Source organism: Tursiops truncatus, chromosome 4 (genome assembly GCF_011762595.2).
Source record: "Tursiops truncatus isolate mTurTru1 chromosome 4, mTurTru1.mat.Y, whole genome shotgun sequence".
Classification (NCBI taxonomy): domain Eukaryota; kingdom Metazoa; phylum Chordata; class Mammalia; order Artiodactyla; family Delphinidae; genus Tursiops; species Tursiops truncatus.
Genome location: NC_047037.1, coordinates 135,529,395 through 135,543,871, shown reverse-complemented (window position 1 = coordinate 135,543,871; position 14,477 = coordinate 135,529,395). Strand labels below are relative to the sequence as shown.

The following is a 14,477-nucleotide window of genomic DNA, read 5'->3' as shown; positions in this document are numbered from 1 at the left end:
ATGTGTGTGTGTGTGCGCGCGCACGCGCATTGAGTGGGAAGGACTCTGCCTGAATGTAAACCCAGACAAATCCAGCCACTGGAATAATTCAGGCCTCCAACCCCATTTACTGTGCGTGTGACATGTTCACTTCTTTGCAGTAAAAAGTTGTGGTGAGTGTTGCAGTTCCTGCCTCTCTCTCGCCCACACCTGTCTGGGATCTTGGTGGGAAGCGGGAAGAGGGGCTCTGTTCTCTTCCCACTATTGGCCTCAGCTTCCAGCTCCACTCCTGAGCTGGGACCTGCAGCCAGTCCCTCCTCGAGCCCTTTCGGTACAAGTGCCCGGAGGGGAGGCCACCCTCTGCCCCACAGCTGGGCACAGGAACTTCCCCCAGCTCCTAGGAAGAGGCCTGACCCTGGTGATTGGCCGGGGAGCTCCCGCAGCTCTGACTCGCACCTCCTGGGGCCCGGCGTGGATCACCAGATGGGGAGCTTGCCCTGCATCCTGCCCAGCGTGCTCACCATGCAGCTACGGCCAGAGAGCAGCAGACTTCTCCCACCCCGGGTGCTTCTGTGTTTCCACAGTGCCCCCTCTCCAGAAGTGAAGGCCACGCTGCAAAGAGGGCAGGGAGACCCTGGGCCCCAGCGTTTCCCTGAGCCCTGTGAGTAGCAGGCCTTCCCAACCACATTAACTCACTAAGCTTTCAATTCCGAGTCCACTGCCGGAGCCAGCCTTGCTCTCCTGCCCTCTTCCCTGCCCTTCTACCTTCCACTTCTCAGTTCGCAGTTAAAGGGGAGAAAACGGTGGGAACCCGGAAAACAGCTCAGCTTCCAACTCCAGGCAGTGAGTCCCGGAGGTCCACCGAGTGGGGCGCGCCACCGTTAAGGTCGCATCTGGCCCAAGGAAGGCAGCGAGCTTCACAGGAATGACTGACTGGAGTAAGAACACGGTAGATTTCCACCTGCGCCCGCCTGCTTCCTCATACCCTATCCCGGGAACCCTGCGCAGCGATGGAGTTGCTAATGGGCCCATTTTACAGACAAGGAGACCGAGGCCCAGCGGGGCAGCTTGACAGAGCTGAGCCTTGAACCGGCTGTCTGGCTTGCCAGCACCCCCAAGCTTGCGGACTGGCCTCTCCGCGGAGTGTCCACCTGGCTCCAGTCGCCTCTCTGCCCCTGCCCTGGGGCTTCTCCGAGCTCCTCTTTCTCTCCTCCTGCCTGGGGGTCTCGGGATGAAAGGAGCCGAGGCCAGCGGCCTCTCCTGCGCACAGAAGCACAGGCGACACAGCGGCCTTCCCGCCAGCCCTGCCCTCGCAGGGACCTTGGGAAAGGCCCGCCCCTCTCAGGTCTCAATTTCCTCAAATACTGAGGGTTAGTCTGGCGATTTCTGTGGTCCCTCGGACTGTGCTCTTCGTTTTCTAACTCCCAAAGTCCTAACTTGGCTTCTAGATTCTTCTTCACCCAGGGATCCGGCTTGGCTATCACACAGCGAGGCCGCGCTGGGCGCATCGGGTCCGCTCGGTATCTTTCCGTTCGTTGCCGGGAGCCGGAGCAGGTCCAGGAGTTCCCGCCGCGGCGCAGGACCGGGCTGGCCGCTAAAGCCTCCCTGACGCCCGCGTCCGGACCCTCGCGGCTCCGCCAGGCCCCGTCCGCCTCCCGCACCGCCTCCCGCACCGCCTCCCTGGCGCAGTCTCCCGAGAACAGCTTAAATCAGTTTCGGATGCTGCTTCCGCGCTCCCACCCTTCGTCTTTCAGAGCCACGGGAGGGGCGCACGAGTCATTTTGCGTAATTGAGGTCTTTCTAAACGCTTCTTTTCCTCTGCCCCAGGCACCCAGCTCCTCTTCTCTCCAGTCGCAGACTGACTGGAGGGGGAAGGTCTGCAGGCCCCAGGCCTCCGAGCGCAGGGAGGCGTCCGGAGGCTGCTGGCCCACCGTGCAGGCGAGCGCCCCTGCTCCCAGCTTCAGCGCTGCAGGAAGCGCTGCGGTCTAGATCACCGCCTGCTCCCCATTTTGGAGGAATCGGGACCCCCTTAGGTTCGGGACTATTTCCAAAACTCTAGGGCCACATAGCTCTCCCCGACCCCTCCTGGAGTTCCAGTCTCGATGGTCACGCCCAGGAGACGCCCAGGCCGCCCCTCAACTAGACCACTAGGAACAAAGCACAGGGGCCCGGTGCTCAAGGGCCAGACCACAGCCAGCGCACCCCTGCAACCTGCTCAGGGCCAAGCAATTCGGGGTCCCAAGGCCTGCAGCCTCGCTTCGCAGCACTGGAACCTACAGACCCAGTTTAATGTTTGCAGGAGCAGATACACACCGCTTTCCAGTTTTTAGCCGCTTTCCTGGAAAGCCCCAAACAACAAGTGGCTAGCAATCAGCCCCTTTCTCCAGGCCTCAATTTCTGGCTCACTTGAAATCATTTAATCTTCTGATCATGTCTTTGTAATTTGTATTTCCAGTGGGGTGGGAGGGGGACAGGAGAGAAGGCTTATGTCCTGTCTGGGCTCCACACCTGCTTTGCAGTATGTGGATTAAGAAACGGTTCACCCGAGCAAACCCGTTACCATCCCTCCTCCCAGGGTTGGAAGGAGACTCGGCTCTTAGGAAACCCAATTCTCCTTTAATTTTCTCTGAAAACTTCAGCAGGGGAGGAATCATCTCTACGTCGCTGGAGGGCCGACAAATAGCGTCCGCTGGGCCGCGGCTCCCAGCGGGACGGGCAGGAGCGGGGAGGGGGGCCCCTCGGTTGATCGGGCTGGGAAAGGAAAAGAACTTTCCCTTCTAAGAGCTCTGGGCTGTGGCAGCCGGGTCACAGGCTCCTGCTCCAGGGAGGAAAGTGCCCGCCTGGCCGCACAGCGCAGCTGGAAGGCTCCGGCGAGGACAGGTCACCGCTTCTGGCCCCCTCAGCTCCCTGGCCAGTGGCGCTCAGCTTCCCAGCCAGCACGCTGCCGAGCTGGAGGTCACGCTGGGGGCCGGGCCCCAGGAGCTCCAGCCGGGAGGTGGTGTACAGGGCAGTTTATGACCCAGAGACGATTACAAATAACAGGCTTAGGGGCGCCCACCGCAAAGAGGGCGAGTTTACTGACTTTAGGTCGATTGCCGGGCCTGGAGCTGCCTTAATGGAGGCGCCCTGCGCTGGAGAGACACCTGTTGCGGCTCTGCAGCGACCCTCCCCGTGCCCTGTGGCTAAAGTGGTCTCCCTAGGCATGCACCGGCTTCTGATGCTCCAGAGGCTGCCACAGCTCTAGTGGCTCCTCGGCCTTCAGGTTGGGGGGTACCCATCAGGTGCTGGAGCAGAGGGTCTCAGACAAGCGCCCTAATCCCTTCCGCCAGGCCGCGGCCAACATGGCTGGGGACAGAGACATTGGAAGGTGGTCGGTTCAGAACCACCGGGACACCAAAAGGGATGCTGTGGTGATCGGGCCTCCTCCAGCCCTGCTGCTCAGAGGTGCCCGCCTGGCAGCTACTGTCACCCACGGGCCGTGTGCTGGCAGGGAATGCCCACCCAGTGCGCCACCACTTCTGACCGCTGAGAGCCTGCTGGGCCCGTGGGTCCTGGCGACCCTTGCCCACCATGGCTCCTGCCCCTCCGGGCTTATAATCCAATCTAGAAAAGAAGACTATGCTCAGGCCCGCCTGCCATTTCCGAATTAACCGCCTCCCTTTCTCTCCTGTCCCATCTCGGCTCACCTGTTCGAGGTGAGTCTCTCCCACCCGGACCTCCAGAGTCCCAGCCCCAAGAACGGCGAGCAGAGAAGAGACCACCTGAGAGGCCTGAGTCTGAGGCCCAAGTCCCTGCAAGTGTTCTGCTGGGAGCTGGGGCCTGCAGGGCCTGGGCCTCCTGGTGTACTCCACTCTCTCCCAGGGACCAGCAAGCACCCTTCACCTCCGGCCCGGGTGCACTGTGCTTCCCCTCCACGGAAAGAAAGTAAGAAGGAAAAAAATAAAAGGGGGAGTTAAAGAAATGAAGAAAGGAAGGAAGGAAAGAAGAAAGACCAGATTGGACTAGTACGCTCATGGAACGATCCCTGGTTCGCCCCCCCTACCCCCCAGCCGTGGGCCAGAAGATGGCCTGGTGTCTCTGGCACCAGGGCCCTGGCCCCTCTCTCCAGGAGGAGACGAAGTTCCCGGAGCAACCTCCCCAAGATGTTTTGGCACCAGCCGGAAGGCTCAGGCAGCCCCTCCGGGCCAGCTCTGGCCCCCCGCTTGGGCCCCCTAGCGCTCCCGGCCGCCCACCTGCGGCCTCACCTTCGGGAAAGACAGCGCGCATCTTCAGGTAGCTCGTGGTGAGTCGGATGATGGACGCCTTGTCCAGCTGCGAGGTGATGGCCGATGGCAGCGGGAGCAGCTTGGCCAGCTCATAAAACTCGCCATTTTCCTTCTCCCTCCTGGTCTTGGCCGCATTCTTCGACTTCTCCTTCATCGCGCCTCGGCTCCGGGCATATTAGACCCGGCCGTGCTCCAGGCCCGCGGAGCTCCGCTCTGGCTGCAGCGGCGGCGACGGGGAAGGGGGCCCCGCAGACCAGGTGAGTGGGGCGCCGGCCGCGGGCAGGTGCGTGAGGCCGACCAGGGGCACCAAGACGCCTTTCTGCAGCCGTGGGCCGGGAGCTCGGCGCAACCCGGGGACGCCGCCCCGCGCTCCTCCCGCCACCGCCCCGGGCGCAGCCTCCTCCGGGCCGGACTGTCCCGCGGCGACCCGAGCCCTGGCTTCCCGCTCGCTTCGGCTCGCTCTTCCTTCCTCCCTCTTGTCTCCCCTGCCTCGGCTTTCCTTAGGGGTGAAGAGTGGCCGGCGAGGAGGCGGCGGTGCTGTTTAGTCCTTGGCCGGGTGTTCGTACCCGCTGCCGTGAGGCCCCTCCAGGCTGGAGGACGGCACGGGCGGCTGCGGCTGCGGAGCCATGGAGCGGGAGGGGAGCGGACGCGGCTGGGGCCCGGCCCGGGTGCGCTCTCCTGCCCTCCCTGGCGGTTCCCTGTGCCTGGTGATGCGGCGCCCGGAGCCCGCGATCTGTCGCGAGGCGCAGAAGCTCAGCGGTCCACGTGCAACCGAGCCGCGTTTGTTTATGGCGGACCCGCCTTCGGGCGGAGCACTCGGCCGCCGCGTCCCGGGGAGGAGGGGGGGCAGGAAGGGGGGGAGGGACCGCGGCGGGGGCGGGGGCGGCCAACCTCGCCTACCGACCCCACCGCGGCCCCGGAGTCACAGGCGCGCCTCCCTGTCGCTGCCTCCAGGGACTCTCCCGGGCGAGACCCGCGCGCTCCCGGCCTGGAGGAAATCGCGGTGAGTGCACAGGGCGCGCGGCGGGGACCGGCTCTGGCGGGCGGGTCGCGGGACCTGGGCGCTAGGAGGAGCGGCGGGGAGGGGCTGAGGAGGAAGCTAGGGAGGAAGCGGTACGGAGACCTCGTCTGTGGCTCCGGCGCAGGTACTGCGCGGGCGCTGCCTGAGTGCCCTGCGGAGGACTGAGTCCTCCGAGCCCGCGCGGGCCCCGAGCCCTCGCTCTCCCCAGTTTGCAGGTCCGAGAGCCGAAAGTGGTGGCGGTGGGGAGGCCAGAGGGGAAGGACCACCCCCCTCCCCAGGAAGCGGCGCGAGTAGGGCTCGGAAGTGACCCTTATGCCCTTTCTCTCCTGTAAACAGGAGAGCGAAAGGAGATTGGCGCCTTCCCCGGAGGGGTTGGAGGCCGCGGGGACGCGCGGATCGGACGGAGAGAGGGGCGGGGGAGCCGAACCTACCGGTGAGGCCTTGCCCTGGGCAGCGGCGGGAACAGGGCCCAATAGTACCCGTCCCTGCAGCCCGATCCAGTGCGGCAGGAATTTCAGGGAAGCCGGCTGGGGCGGGTGCTTCAGGGCGAGGAGCACCGAGCGAGGGTCATCGGACAAGCGTTCGTGGTGGCCAGGGTGATGGGGGCAGGAGGCAGCTGGCGCAGGGAGGCGCAGTCGGAGACTGCGGCCGGCCGTGGGGCGTCCCGGCGCCTTCCCTCAGGGCCACACTGGACCTCGAGTCCTCTTGTATACCCCACCTCACTGTCGGTGCCTGCAACCCCGGAGGATCCTCCTAGCTACCCCGGCCACGAGGTAGCCCCCATCCCTTCCCTTCTAGAAGCCCGAACCCTCCGGACGCAGTGTGGACGCATGCACTGGGAGGACCCCAGCTTCCTGGCGGGCGGGGTCAGAGGGCAGCCGCAGTGGACGCAGGGCGCGGGGTCCTGGGGTCCCTCGGACGTGTGCCGAGGCTGTAGGCTGTGGGGGCCTGATCTGGAGGTCAGCTCGGGAGGGGAGACGCCGGAGCCTTGGGGCCCAGCGCTAGGATCTCCGTTCTAGGTGCCTTCTCTCTCCCCCGGCCCGGGAGGAGCCTGCGGCTCCGCGCGCTCACTGCGGTTACAATGACTCGGTGCTCGCCTCCCTCCCCCGCGTCTGGAGGGCAGGGCCTACAGCGACCTCGTCGGCAGCAGGCGCTCCTGACCCCTTTCCAGGGACCTCTTTGAAGGTCAGAAGTTCGATGGCGTTGGAGGCGTCTTAGTTCCCTCGGTGGGCAGGACATCGTGCGCAGACCCGGGCTCGGCCTCACCTGCCCCGGCGCCCTGCGGAACCCACAGCCGTGGCCTTGCTCGAAACCACCGAGCCGCGCGAGCTTCGGAGTTGGTGCCTCCCCACCAAATGCCGGGCGCATGTAGGAACCAGCGCTTTTCCTTGGGGTTTCGGATCCAGGAGCGCTTTCCTTTTTCCAGCCGTGAGCGCAGAGGGTCGGGGGTGGGGCGCGCGAGCGGCTCGGGTACGTAGTGGCCAAACGCAAGGCTCCCGGCCCGCTTCCCCGCCCGGAGTCCTGCACCCCGCTGCGGGGACAGCCGTGGTCTCCCGGCTTCCGGGAGAAGGAGCTCCAGGGGGGAAGGGATTGCCGGCTGGGCCCCGCCGCCGCTTGCTCAGGCCGCCCCCGTGTGCGCTCCGGCACCTTCCTGGCTTCGGGAGGATTTAAGGCTTCCCTCACCCCCACGATTTCCGATCCTCAATTATGGACCCGGGAGAATTCCTCCTGGGCTTGAAAGGGATTACCCAGATCGCAGAAACATGGTTAAGTGCAAGTGGGAGAAACTCGACAAGTAACAGGAACAGCAACGTTCCTTAAACCAAAGTTCCCGGATTTCACGGGAAATTGTACTTGAGATCTCGATACCCGCTTTTCAGCAGTGGCAGCCGCTGTTGCATCTGCGAGACATGTTCGAATCGCGTGGTGTGAGACGTAGCATAACGGAGCGTTGGAAGATTCACAGATGTTTGGCTGTGGGGCACTTTAGGGCCCACAGTGTGCTCCAGCAAATGCCCAAGCGGGCCTTTTATCACCTTCCCCCCAACACATTCATTCAACACACACACACAGCGCGCGGAGATGGGCCTGGGCTCCCGCACAGCACCACCGAAAGAACACAAAGTACTTCGGCGCGAACTTCGAGGTTTCCCCAGTTGGGAAGAATAGTGATGTCTGCGTGGAATGGCGAAGAAAGAACCCCTGAGCTTGGATGGGGTCATCCTAGGGCTCTCCCTGCCGAAGGGAAAGCCTGAGGCCCTTAGGACACCCACAGGATAGAAGCTCTGTGTAAATTGGAAAAAGCACTAAACGCGTGCTAATTGGAGTGATCAGAAGCCGGTGGCCGCCGGTTGGGACACCTACTGCGTAGTCCTTGCTCCAGGCTCCTGGTGCAGCGAGTACCTCCTAGTCTATACTTTGAGTCGAAAGTCGAGCGCTTCGCGCAGAGCACGGAGACGGGCCCGCAGGGGAGAAGCATAGGGCAACGAAAGACCCCTCAGTCCCGGGCATCACCCAGAAACGGCGGTTCTCCTACTGGCCCGGAAGGAGTTGGCAGAATCTATAATGACGAGAGGCCGGGGGCAGGAAGAGGGCAGGTGGAAAGAGGGGTCGGACCATGAGTCCAATAAGCTTTTGCAGCGCTTGCGGGACGCCACCAGCCCCAGTCTGTCCTGCTTCCCAGCGCCTAGGCGCACCCCGAGGCGCACGAGCACGCCTCCGCATACCCCCCACCTCTTAGAAATTTTCCATTAGGAAGCTGATCTGGAAGAAATTGAGGCCCTAAGAGGAAAGGGGCGGGGCCCGGCCGCCCCACATCTGCTTGGATTTTCCGCTTCAGATGCTCCGCAACTGTTTTTCCCCGGGGCCGCACCCGGCGCCTACCTGAGGCCCATCCTCCGCGGAAACCGACTTTCGCGTGAGATCAAGGGGAAAACGCGCAGATGTTCCACTAGGGATGGGCTGCTGCGGTGGCAGAAGGGGATCAGAGACTTTGTCCCTAAGGAGGTGGGGAGGGGAAGACTTCTCCCAGGCCTAGCACTAGATTTGGGGGAAGGGGTTGGAAACTCTGAAGTGCTGTTTAAGGAGAACTTCAACCGCCCAAACAAGCCGAGACAGCAGGAAACCCAGGACTATGGACATGTGAACCTATTCGATTTATAAACTCTTGTCTACACAGGCAATTAGCATGATGTGGTTACTTCAGAAAATCCCGCTTGGGTTCAGTATCACAAATGTGAGTATTTCAAGGCTGGGAGGCGCGTTTGGTCTGAGCTATCTGAAAAGTTACTTCGATTTTTCACTCCTTTCCTTGTGTAAGACCCGTGGAGATATCATCAACTTTTTCTGGGGTCATTGCTACTCCCAGAAAGGCTCGGACAACAGTTACAACATTACTACCCATTGTATAAAAGTAATTACAGATATCCAGAGCCATTTCGCAATGATTCGTTCCTTGAGAGGTCGAGACAGTAACTCGCTCTGCTCACACGTTCCTAAGTAGTAGAGGGAGAGAAGTTTATTTCTTTTTGTTTTGTTTTGCTTTTAATAAGTTGTTTCACTGGAAGTTACCCCTTAGGAGAAAGTGTTCGCTTTTAGGTTGGTCGGCTTCTCTCTGATTATTTGATTACATCACAGTAACTAGGGCAGATCCGCCCTCCTGCACAGGGTCCTGGGGTCCCTTGGTGCTTGTGTGTTCAGTCCTCGGCAGGGTGCCCCAAGTGGCTCTGCGGGGGGGGGGGTGCAGGGAGGGGAGGGAAGGAGGCACCATCCAGTGGGGGATCATTCCCACCTCCCAGTCGCCTATCCCGGCCTGCTCGAGGCTGACTCTGCTCCCTGGGATTCCGGAAAGAGCGCAGTCCTTCTCGGACTTGTTTGTCCGGGACGACTTCGGGTTCTGGGATTGCGGGCTTGAGGGGGCCCGCCGGGGCAGTGCCTCCTATCCGAGGGACAGAGTAGCTACTGCGTACTTCTCTCCCTCACTCAAGGCGATGCATTTACGGATCAAAATCAGTGTCACTGGTAATTAATTATAGTGATTAGCACAGTCCCCAGCGAGGGCCACAGGGAGCCACTGAAGCCGCGCCAGGTTTGGGGAAACGGCCACACGTTTCTTCTAATTTTACCTGGGGGGCGGCGGGGCGGTGGTGAGAGGGCAGCCCTTTCCTCTGCACTCCTTCGCTGTCTCCCAGCCCCAGCCCCGCTTTCTCCCCCGTCTCTGAGAAGGTGCCCGGGACTTTGGCACCCCTCCCCGTTGCACACACATCCGGCGTCCTCCGGAGAGAGCGAGGATTCTATTCTGTTGGAGCGCACGCAGCGCCCGGCGCCCAGGGGCGGCGCTCAGGGACCAGCCAGGGATCCGGGCCGTAGGAGAGGGGAGCCGAGTGTCCTGCGCCGACCTCCTGCGCCCTTTCTACGACCCGGCGGCACGAAGCCTCCGCAGCCCGCTCCCAGAGTGCTCTCGCTCCGGCTTAACAGAAACGTCGCCTCAAAGTCCTGGTTCGGGGAGAGGCAGCCCATCCGCTCCCCGGCAAAACCTCGCTTTTCGCCTCCAGCGAGCCCGCGGTCATGTCTGGAAACCCTTGAGCTGGAGGAGTCCTTGCAGTCTGGTGTGCGCTGAAATTCCTCAGTGGTTATATCAATGACATGCCGCCTTGAAATCCGAAAACTAATTAGTTCATTAACGACGGCGCTGAAACCGCCTTTCAAAAAACATCAACCAAAACTTTTCCTTAAAAAAAAAAACTACCCACCAGAGACACATATTTCTGCACATCAAAGAAAGCACAAACATGATAGGCTTAATTTTCTTTTTCCAGCAGGTAATAATAGTAACAGCCAACCCTTAATGTAAGGCTGACTATAATATAGGGCTATTACAATGCTTTAAAGACACAAACTCGTTTTATTTAATTAATATAATTATTAATATAATGTTCGCAAAGCAAAGCGAACATTGAGGGAAACCTCCCTAATCTAAACAAATCTGTAGGAAGAGGTACGCTAATTCATTCGCGGTTTAGTAGAGAAAGTTACAGAAAGGCCAGCGGGCAGGCGGGCCGGCTGGATTGGCTCCCTCCAGCCTGGCCTGAGCGCGCGCAGCCGTCCCAACCCGGGGCGTGAGCATCTTCCTGCTTCGCGCAGATTTTTATTTTTTTCTTTAGTTTTAAGGGCTGGCATGGAAGGCGGGTTTCCTGAGAGGTGTGTATCCTCTTCCATCCGTGGAGAAGGAGGAGACGCCCACAGCAGAGGGCCGTCCCGCGTCAGAGGTTTCGGGCGCGCCAAAGCCAGATTTCAGAGCGGCAGGGGGCCACGCCGGTAGGGGGACCGCAGCCCATCCGGCATGGCACGCAGGCGGTGGCGGGGCCCCCTCGCCGGCTCCCCCTGTCCTAGGACGAAATCCCGCTTTGGAACCTGCGGGTCCCACTCGGGGACACGGGCCAAGCTTCAGGCTTCCCCGTCGCCAGAGGTCTTCTCAATTCCGCAGAAGAGACTCGGGACTCCTACTCCCCGCGCTGGGTGAGGGCCCAGAAGGAGATTGTTTCCGACAGACTTTGCGGTGTGGTTCCCGCCTTTTGCGCTCTCAGAGTCTCGGGATCGCCCGCGTGGTTAGAAACGCGGCCTGGGCAGGTTGGCGGAAGGGGGCGCAACGCGCACGGCCACTGGAGAGTCTCAGTAAACACGGAGGGGTCAGGGGCCTCGGTGCGCACGGAGCCGGCGCAGTGCACGAGGGAGTGGGGAACTCGAGAGCACGCGTGCGCGCAGCGTTCACGGGTGGGGCGCAGTGTACACTGGAGAGGGCCTCGGTCCTCACGTAGCCAGGCGGGCGGGGAGCTGGAGCGGACGCGGGTGTGCGCGCTGGGAGGTGTGCGGCACGCTCACTTGCGTGAGTGGGGCCGTGCGGACCTCGTCTGGTGCTAGCCGGTCTCCCGTGCTCCCTGTACACGCTCGGCCTCGTCTCCGCTCCTCCCCCCAGATTTTTTCCACGTGGGAAGTAGGGACCAGAGGGACCCGGGCTCCGCGTGAGGTCTGGGGAGTGGGTGAGAGCTGGTGTATGTGGATGAAGGGAAGTCTGGTGGAAATTAAGAGGCCCGTACTTTCATCTTGGCGTCGCCAAAGATCCCTGAGCCGTCCCCAGCTCGCGCGCTCTTAGACCGAATCTGGAGTCGAGTTCTCACGCTGGCGGCTCAGCTTTCTTGGAGGGAGATCCGGCGCGGTTCCCAGATCGAGGAAGAAGGTCCAGCTTCCCTCCGCCGTTCTTCTCCCCCTCTTAACTGCCCCAAGACAAAATTCCTTTTAGGTGCCAGAGCAAATACCCTGGAAGAGGAGGTACGGGGTAGAGCACGTTTTCGTATAAAAGGAGAATTTTAAATTTAACACTTTTCCTCAATTCAAGAATATTTTCCCTGGCAAAAGTATCCGTTAGCTGATAAACTACAGGGTGGATTCAAACCGTGTGGCTTATGAATATTTTTGGCCCCAACTCCAGCACCGTCTTCATTTTTTAGAGAGCGGAAACAAAATAATCTTGGTTATAGCACCAACGTTCTTTTCGCCCAGCGGGTGTAGACAAAGACATTATTTAATCTGACTACGGAATTCTCTGTACTTCTCTCCCAGACGCTTTTGAACCAGGCGGGGTGAGCCTTCGGGGGCCGGGCAGATTTTCACGTTCAGGGGCACTTTGTCTTCGCTTTCCGTTTTACGGGAGGGGTGGTCAGGGTGTGAGCGTGCGCGTGGCTTCATGGAGTTGTGCAAATGTTACGCCGTTCCCAAGATCAAAGCTCATTAAACCGCTTTATTATGGTGTTGTGAGACTTAGTTTGAATCTTGCATTTCATTTTGAAGCGTTCCTACCGATTGCCGGGCCCTGAGCAGGGCGTGGGGGGCGGGGGAAGGTGGATACTTGGAAGAGTTTATTGCGAAATCTAACTTTTGAATAAATAGCAAGACGGCGAGGGGAAAGAAATGGGCGGTGGTGAACGCCGTCGGAGGGGAGTGGCCCGGTGACCTGGCGAGGCAACAGGCGCCAGGTGCCACGTCTTTTGGGGCTCTCAGCACGGTCTGGACGGAAAGCGAGAGCCTCAAACACTTGTTGAACACTTTAAACACGGTAGTGAGCACTGGAAAGCGCCTGTGTGAGTCTGTTTTACTCCCTGGACCGTTGGGGGCCAGGGAGGGAAAAGCCCAGCTCCATGGCTCCCCATGCACAAATAGTTTTAGTGTTTATTGATGTCTACTTAAAGTAATTGACCAGAAAATACCTCCCTGTTTAAGCAACATAAAGAGTGCTCCTTTGAAAGCTGATTGACCTATTTATATTTCTGTTTAGCTTGATGTCTACATCGTTATTTTTGCAGAAGCTGTCAACTCTGCCAAAGAAAGGAAGGTGGAAGCCGGGGAAGCTGCACCTGTAGAAAGTGCTAGAATTTCCAGGCTAACCCCGCCCAACTGTCATTTAAGAGTGCTTGGACCTTACCTGATTGTTTGAGATCCAGCAGTTGGATTTTCCTAAGTAAATCCCAGAAATGGAAATTTGTGCTCACTATCGTGCACAAACACTTGAATCTCTGAGTGGCCTGAATTGATCCAGCAGGCAAAGATCCTTCCTGCGGTGGACATAGCAGATCCTGTAAAAGCTGGAAACTTTCAGCCGAGGGTAGAAAGGCAATAATTTAGACACACAGAGAAAATGCCCAGCTAGGAGAAAAGAAAAAATGCTCCAAGTGAAGTTAGAAAATTTATATTTGTACAAAAATCCTTTGAACCTTATTTGACAGTAAATGTATTTTGCTAGTTATGTGGGTGGATCTGAATTTCTCAGCGACCCTCTGCATGTGTGAATCTGATTCACTCTCAGCAAAGATGACTAATGGATCTTTTAGGAATCTATGCTTTAAAGTTGATTTTCTGCATTGGTTGTGGAAGCAGCTTCACTTTAGATACTTTATGAGATGGTTGTCAAGGGAACCTAGGGTAAAATTTCTCAGGAGTGTCTCTAAAAACCATAATTCATAATTAAAAAGTGACTCATAGAAATCACCAGAAAAATTATGGCAAGTTATGTTCAAACATGTTTTTAGGCCATGTGGAATAAATAGAATCATTAAGGTCTGGTTGGGTAAGACCGCCTCTCAGCCTTCCTCTGACTGTGCCAGGAGGACCTGATATAGTTTCATAGACAGGAGAGCAGCCTGTGGAATGTGGGACAAAGGGCATCTGCACTTCCTCCAGGTATTTCCTATATTGATAATACAAGTTATAATTCCATCCGTTTAAAGACCCCTGAATAGTATAGTACAAGAGGTGGGTAAGGTAACACTAAAAGGAGTATCTTTAATAACCGAAGGGTTTGGGTTTTTTTTAAGGGGCAGTAAAGACTGGGGAAAACCCCATGTGATAGAGTCTGAAAGAATGAACCCATTGGAACATAGACCCACCTGATTACAGGTCAGATGAGGTTGTTTGGCACCTGAGTGGTGAAATTCTCAAGACAGACCCTCTTGCCACCAAACTGCTCTGCAGGAAAAAGCAGTTCATTGAGATCCCAAGGTTTTTGCAGTGCAAACCTCTTTAGCTGGTTGTGATATAGGTACAACTGTTTCCTGGTGGAGAAGCAGGGCCGGGCTTGTCAAGGCAACTTAGTGGCCTGCACTGGTTAACGCAGCTTCCAGAGGCATTGGGTTTACAGTCTAACTTATTTTGGGCATTGGTGAACTGTGACTATGTATGTCAGTTGCTAATATTTATGTGGAGAATCAGCATTTACTAGGGAAGTTATTAAATAATCCAAACAGAAACAGTTGCACTTGCTAAAAAATGCTGCCACTGAACTACTACCTAAAAGAATAGATGCAATTTCCAACCCCGTGTGTGGTCACCCAGATGCACCGTGGTGTAACGTATTAAGTCATTTTTGACCTCCTCGCAGTCAACTAAATCAGGGGACTGTGTGGTGAGTCACCTGGCGTGTGCAGGTGGCTAACGCAGATAGATGGAGGGCTGCGTGTTCCAGGCGCTCATTATTCATGTGTAGTCTAGAGCTGGCCTCACTTAGGAGCTTGTACATCATGTATCAAAAGGAGTGCAGTTCTTTGCGCTGGGGAGCCCTCCCACTCTCCTGCTAGCACATATGCTGTTACTCATTCAGGAGATATCCCTGGGTGGCCACAGTGTGCCAGGCGCAGAGCCAGGCATTCGCATGATTAAAGTGA

The 14,477-nt window shown here is 58.3% G+C and overlaps 1 protein-coding gene across 3 annotated transcripts in view; it reads right to left on the bottom strand.

Moving 5' to 3' along the window:
* The window catches only part of SIM2 (SIM bHLH transcription factor 2), a 47,081-nt gene extending 42,048 nt beyond the window's left edge, over positions 1 to 5,033 (bottom strand). Inside the window, exon 1 of one of the 3 annotated variants that reach the window (XM_033856049.2) lies at positions 4,224 to 5,033. In XM_033856049.2, the coding sequence (XP_033711940.1) occupies positions 4,224 to 4,398 (175 nt within the window). In that variant the 5' untranslated portion in view covers positions 4,399 to 5,033. The remainder of the gene's footprint in view (positions 1 to 4,223) is intronic. The other 2 variants (XM_033856050.2, XM_033856051.2) reach the window with 2 other exon arrangements.
* Positions 5,034 to 14,477: the final 9,444 nt, after the last annotated feature.